The sequence below is a fragment of the Pagrus pagrus genome, assembly GCF_965226575.1.
Source record: "Pagrus pagrus genome assembly, chromosome: 7".
NCBI classification, from domain to species: domain Eukaryota; kingdom Metazoa; phylum Chordata; class Actinopteri; order Spariformes; family Sparidae; genus Pagrus; species Pagrus pagrus.
This window is the reverse complement of record NC_140191.1, coordinates 27,141,575-27,148,663: the sequence shown is the minus strand read 5'-3', so window position 1 is coordinate 27,148,663 and position 7,089 is coordinate 27,141,575. Positions and strand designations below refer to the sequence as shown.

Here is a 7,089-nt window from a genome sequence, read left to right as displayed (position 1 = left end):
ATTTAATTTATTTTATAATTTGTAAACAGATGAGTCTGAATTGCTTAGCTTGCTCAGCTAATTTTCTATTTTTGTTAATACATCTTTATATACTGCATCTATTTTTAGTTGAATTGAGCTTATTTTTGCAGCAAACTGAACTCCTCTGATATGTATACAGTGAGTGAAAGAAAGACCAGACAGCATTGGTTTATCCTGAGGATTTAAGTTTAATTATGACACCACATCAAAATAAAAATTTCCAACAGATCTGGAATTTAATTCCATCCATATACATGCATAGCAACAACGTTTTAAGAAACATGTTCTCCCATAATCAGGACATTGGAATGATCATTTTACATCAGTATCCCCACTGACCTCCCACCCATCTTGTTCATCAGCAATAAACTTAATTCTTGTACAACTTCTTTTTTTCCCTATGGGGTAACAAATAATTATATGCACAGTCCCCATTTCATAATACTGCTTTCAGTAATGTTCCCTAATTTACAAAGTATTGCATTGAGAGCAAATTTCAAAAAGGGAGACCAAAGTGTATCATCAAACAGAAATACGAGTACTATACAAGAATGCTGCCATCCTCATGAAAACATCCACATCTGAGTTGAAGAAAAGAGACAGGGACAAACAGCCACATATGTATGCAAAGCCATGTGTATATGCCAAAATGTTAGATGCAGGGTTGTGCCTGGTGATCACCCCCAAATGGTGATTGTTAAGGCAAACAAGTCATTAGTAGTCTGCAAGTGACATTTTAGGCATATACAGAAACTGGTACAGCAAATAAGAATACACAAGTGCCTCAGTAGCTATTTTTGTGTCTAAAATGCATCTCATTTTTGTATTGTCTATTGTTTCATTGAGCCTACATTACAGTGTAAACAATATGTGTGCTACACAAGAATGACTATACAATAACATTACAAACAACTCTGATATAAATTTCATTTTGAATTTAAATTAAGATCACTACTCCTATTAATACTGATTGTAAAATAAATTAATGTGAAAGTGGCACCAATATTATTCTTGATTCATTTTTCTTTTTCTTTTTCTTTTTTAACCAATGGTTTTGCATTTATAAGTCTTAAAACGATGAAAGAAGAAGCTTCTCTTGATTGTCCACAAGCAGCGTTTAGCACTGCGTGATGCACTATTCCAGACACAACAGTGTACCAAAACAAAGGAGAAAAAAGGTAAAAGGGAAAAAGTTTTGGGGGGAAAAGGTGTGGGAGGGAGAAGAAGAACCTGTCTTATTCTTCTCAACTTATTTTACATGCTCTGCAGCATGTGATGAACAGTAAAACTTCTTATGGGTAATAAAGTTTGACAGGTTGTTGAACTGGATATCACAGAGGCGGCAGTACTTGCCACTTCCAGAGCCGTTCACGCCTTTGTTGGCTGTGGGTGCAGCCTCCTCACTTGGAGACTTGGAGGAAGGGGACATGTTCTCATTGGTGTCGGCCTGGTTCTCAGTGGCCCACGTAGGTGAGGGATTGGAAGGTTGGCCGTCTGGCTGGGGCTGGTTCTCCTGCTGTGGTGGAGCTGTGCCTGAACGCTCCTCGGGCTTGTGCCCCCCGTTGACGATGACCATGCCCCGGTTTTTGGGCAGAAGGGGAAGGGACTCCTTGCCAGGGTGGGGGCAGCCATTAGCAGCAGGCTGCTGGGCCTGCTCTCTAGTTGTTCCTGTCTCTCCTCCTCCTCCCGCACCTCCTCCTCCCCCATTAACGCTCTGCTCCTGTTCGCTGGCCTCTCCCTGCATCATTGCTCCTCCGGTCACATAATCGGTAGGCTTTATCCCAAAATACGGCGATATTTGCTCAGGACCTTTCACCTTCTTTATTGCTCCGGGATAAAGGCAGTGGGGCAGAAACATATTCTTGTTCTCATCTTTTGATGGGATGAGTTGGGGCTCAGCAAAAGTCTTGAGTCCCGGCACAGGCCCCATGTGAGGGGGGAACATGCCTCCATTCTGCACCATCACCTTCCCATTGCCATTCTTCTCACATTTGCCAGGGCTCTTATCGTAGACGTCATCGGGGTTGTTATTGCCGTCACTCTTTACTTCTGGGAACATGGTCGGCTCCAGGCTGCCCGTCTCATTGTGTTGCTGCTGTTGTGGCTGTTGTTGTTGCTGAGCGGCAGCAGCAGCAGCGGCGGCGGCGGCGGCTGTTGCAGGGCAAAAGTTCTGTTTGTGCGCCAGGTAGTTCTCCACTTTGTTAAAACTTATCTTGCACACTGCACATTCGTGATAGTCCAACAGTCTTTTAGGGGAGCTACATGTCTTGTCAGGGACTGGCGAACACTTTTTGCTGAGATCAATGGGAGCGTCCAGCTCCTGCTGCTCCACTGTATTGCATTTGGGAGCCAGTATAGGTTTAGTGACAGTCAGAGAGGCCTCCAGGTGTTTGGGTACCATACCTGGGAAGATGTCACAGCGGGGGTGGAAGCGGTCGGCTAGACTCTCCACAGCTTCCTGGGATGTACAAGGGTTCATAGGAGGAACCCCCAGGAAACCTGGCTGACCCATAGGGGGCCTCTGGTGGTCCTGGTCAGGGAGACACATCTCATACATCTTCCTGCGTTTGCGGGTCCTCATGGTTCTCTGCATGGAGGGTACCTTGTTGGTGGACATGCGTTTCATGGGTGGGTCATGACGAGTGGCACAGTAGTACTGCTTGTGGACCATGTAGGTTTCATGACGACTGAAGGTGATATTGCAGGCTTCGCAGGTTGTCTTGTTTGGGTCATTGTCACTTTCCACCAAACCCGTACTGGGGCTTTTTCCCTCCATCTGCTTGCCATTCAGCCTCTCCTCGGCCCCAGTTGGGGTGGAGACCTTCTTCACCTGTCCTGCTAGATCCTTATCAGGCCCTTTAGCCCCAGCATTGATCATGTCCAGCACATTGGAGTTCAGACAGGCAGACTGCATGAGGTGGTTGTCGGCCTCTGTAGGGTGGCAGCCGGCCAACATGCTAACAGAACTGTGACCACTGTTGGGGCTCACCGCCTCGGGGACCTTATCTGAGAGGGCGGAGAAGTCCGGTGACTTTGCCATGTGTTGCCAGCGGCTGTTACAGTAGTGCTTTTTGTGGACCAAATAGTTGTCCAGGTTGCTGAAGGTGATATTGCATTCGAAACAGGTGGCCCCTTTGGGCATAAGAGGACTGTAGATGACAGGGGGGTAGCTGTTGCCTCCATGGCGAAGCCTCCGGTGAACTAGCTCTGACATTTTAGCCAGAATCTCAGAAGCCTGTGGGACTACTGAAATGTCTTGGGAGAAAGCAAACTGAGACAAGAAGGGGCCCATGGGAAATGTAGGCATGTTATGCTGCACAGGGGAGGAGGCCAGTCGGGGGCTGGAGGGCTCAGATTTGATCCTAGTGTAAGAAAAACTGGCTTTGCTGCCTGGGTGGGCCTCTCCCTTCTGAACAGACAGCATGGGCTTCTTCTCAGCCTTGTCAGCCTCTCCGTCTGTGCTGGTCTCCTTGTTGAGGGCTCCTTTGGGACTTCCCAGCAGAGCATCCTTCCTGTTGGCCAGCTCAGCGCGGGCCTGCTGCTGCTGCTGCTGGAGGCTTTCCTCAGGCCCCCTGGGGGAATGCTCGGTGCCGTCGCCTTCCCTGTGAAGTTTGCTGCCGTGCCCATGTAAGTCCTGATGCTGTAAGAGTTCCCTGTGGCTCTGGAAGCTGATATGGCAGTGATTGCATCTGAAGGCCGCCTGTGACAGGTGAGACATGATGTGATGCTGGAATGTAATAAGAGAATCTGCCGTGTAGTTACAGATTGTGCATTTCAAGCTGGTGCCAGGAGGGAGGCTCTCTTCCATTTTGACACCTGTGAAGGAGATAAAAGGGAGAAATGCTCAGAATCTCGCCTCCCACTTCTCCTTTAGAGTTAACTGTAGAAACCATCAAACGCTCATGCATTATGCCAAGCTTATTCCTATCCACTAGATTTTTTTTTTGCTCAAGGATAAACTGTCAACTATGCTAGCTGACAGCAGGATATGTATATTTCTGAAAAGAAATGACAGCCATTTTTCCAACCCTGTTTAAGAGTCTGTCCCTGTGTCATTTTTTTCTAAAACAACACTTTTGACCCCCTTTCTTTACAAAAAATGATTGAAAGTAGCCATTTCCAATGTAAAAAATTAAAAATCTATAGTTTGTGTGCAAACTCTTGATTCATGACATTGTCACTCACCACTGTGAGAGGTGCTCAAGTGCATTTCCAGGGCCCTGGCTCCAGAGAAGGTCTTGTTGCACTGTGGGAATGGACAGATACTGGGGGTCTGATGGGGACCAGTGTCGTTTTCCTCGACGACCGTCTCTGGCTCCCTCTGTCGCCCACTGCAATAGTACATCAGATGGGCCTGTAGGTTCCTCTCGCTCCGAAACCAGATTCCACAAGCCTTGCAGGGGAAGATGTCCTCTGGAGGGACAAGGAGGGGGACAAAGGGGACATAATATCAGGATATATACAGTACTTTCATATTTATGCACAAGTGTAAAGATAACACACTCGCACACATGCATGAACACACTCCTCTTCTTCTACAGTTCTGACTCAAAGCCTGTGTTAAAAGGCTTTTCCACCAAATCCTCAGCTGCTGCATATCGCTGTGTTGCTACCACTGGGTTGGTGCCCTTTCTCAAGGGCAAACAAGAACACTGGACCATCTGCTTACAGAAGCCTCCCTGTTGAGCTGAACCCAGATAGCCCTCGCTAAGTAAACAAACACACTATTTGCATGAGGCGTGTATTTTGCAATTAACACGTTAGTTCGAGCCTCAGTGTGTTTATGTGAACCCAAAACTTGAAGGTCGATGGCTCTTATCTCCAGTGCAGAGACTCATCTGGGTTAATCTACGCCCGGCGGAGACGACGCTCCTTGTTAAGCAGGTGACTGAGTGCAGGCTGTGGACTGGTGTGTGTGTGTGTGTGTGTGTGTGTGTGTGTGTGTGTGAGTGTGTGTGTGAGTGTGTGAGTGTGAGTGTGAGTGTGTGTGTGTGTGTGAGAGAGAGAGAGAGAGAGAGAGAGAGAGAGAGACAGTAAGGGAGGAAGATCAAGAGCATGCATGTGTGATTGTGCGTCTCTAAACAAAAGCACGTCTTGTTCCAGCTTCGTGTACGTGCGCTCGTGGACACTCACTGTTGACGATGGCAGTGGGCAGGATGGAAGCCATCGCGGCCTGCTGCGGCAGGAGCTGGATGCTGTCCAGCAGCCTGGCTGGGTACATGCCCTCGCTCAGAGACATGTGGTTCACCGCCTGCAGACGCGAGTCAAAGTCCACCGCGAACGCCACCAGCTCCTCGCCCTCCATCATGTTCTTGGTGGTGGTGCACCACAGTTGGCCACCTGGACAAAACAGAGATAGAGGAGACATTTAAATGCTTGCTGCGAGAGAGGAAAAAGCTTTGCTGAATTTATACATGAGTAATTCTGAACTTAAATGTCAGTGCATTATGCAACATAAGAGAATACATTTGTGTGCTGGTTGCATAACAGTGTGTAGTTGTAACAGGATGCTGGGTAGGTTTTGTAAAATACATACAGTTTCTACTCATGAATTGACAAATATGATTAGTTTGACATAAAAAGCTCCAAGAAAATAAAGGGTCAGTTCACCAAAATTACAAAGATTTCTGCTGCCACCCCGATACAATAAATGCAAATGGTTTTTCATTGTGGTCCTCACAGCTTTGAAAAATGACATTTACAAATTTCAGCAGCAACATGTCTTTCCAAAATCAGTGCCCACATTACTCTGGATAACCAACAGAGGATGCTGTCAACTGTTTTTGTAAAGGACTATTTATTCTGTAGTTCTAATGAGAACTGTTAACAGTGACGTCCGTAGATCATACAGACTAGACACTGTACCTGGAAATACATGCAGCTTTTTAATATTTAACTCATTAGCTTTCAATGCAAATAAAATTAAATTCGCCTCCATTGATTTGTCATGGAGGTAGGCATTTCAGAAACAGACATCTTAAAACCTGGTCAAAGAAAACCAAAGCTACACAAATAAAGGTAAATAAGAAAACATGTTTTATGTTATTTGGGTGAGCAAACCCCTTAAAAAGGTAATTTCTTTGTTTTTACTGCCACTCAAATGTCTTTCTAGGCTGCTGCTGCTCGTATCCAAAAGCAAGGCAAGCTGGGGTAAACTGTAGCCTACAGTGCTGTTGTCAGCTAGAACACTGAGACAGGTCCTCCATATTATTAGATTGTTGTGTTTTGGGATTAAGCATTCCTCTGAAATCTTCTGAACATATTCATTAAGTCAGAGAAAGGGGGAGGGGGCAGGAGGAAGACAGGGGGGTAGAGGGAGAGAGTGAAGGTTTTAGCTTAGATAATATTTATCTCAGCACATGACAGGCTTTTCAGCTGCACTTCATTTTCCATTGAAGAGATTAAAGTTTTTAATATGACTATTTACAGAAATCTGGCTGGGGAGATAACAACAAACTATGATACGCTACTGCTAAATGGCAGAATTAGGACATTGTTTCTGAGGAAAGCTGGACAATTAATTAAAGCACGCTGTTAGCTTTCAAAGATGTGCAAACATACCGACGGAGTGTCAGACTGAGAGGGGACATGTGATTTGAGCCCTGGCTGATGTGGAATAAAGAGAGTCCTGAGGAGAGGTGTGAAGGCAGGGGGAAGCAGCTCGAAAGCCCCCACACATGTGGAACACTGATTACTCATGTTTACACAAAACCTATGAATCACTTGGTTTAAAACCGCCCTGTAGACACGGCCAAGGTGCTCAAGTCAGGCGCTGTATGAAAACAATCCACTTTTCTGTGGATTTATTAGACATGGAAAACCAGGGGATGGAAACAGAGCCACTCTACCCTACTACGTCATGCATTATGTATAAATCATTAAGTTTCTACAATGAATTGCCCCATTATTTCAATTCAGAATTGAATATTTCAGATTTCACATCGCTGTTTTGATTAAAACCTTCCTAGCCCTGCCTATCTGCTGGTGAAGCACTGAAAATTAGACCAGCACAAACGTGTCAAAGGAGTGAAATAGTATTAAAATATGCTATCTTTCAGAGTCCCATTT

General features: G+C 45.6%; 1 protein-coding gene across 2 annotated transcripts in view; it reads right to left on the bottom strand.

The window, feature by feature from the left end:
• Positions 1 to 189: 189 nt before the first annotated feature.
• Positions 190 to 7,089, bottom strand: part of zfpm2a (zinc finger protein, FOG family member 2a) — a 121,270-nt gene continuing 114,370 nt past the window's right edge. For both annotated transcript variants that reach the window (XM_084356258.1, XM_084356257.1), the window contains exons 6-8: positions 5,155 to 5,361; positions 4,207 to 4,434; positions 190 to 3,837 (exon numbers count right to left, since the gene is read on the bottom strand). In XM_084356258.1, the coding sequence (XP_084212384.1) occupies positions 1,271 to 3,837; positions 4,207 to 4,434; positions 5,155 to 5,361 (3,002 nt within the window). In that variant the 3' untranslated portion in view covers positions 190 to 1,270. The remainder of the gene's footprint in view (positions 3,838 to 4,206; positions 4,435 to 5,154; positions 5,362 to 7,089) is intronic.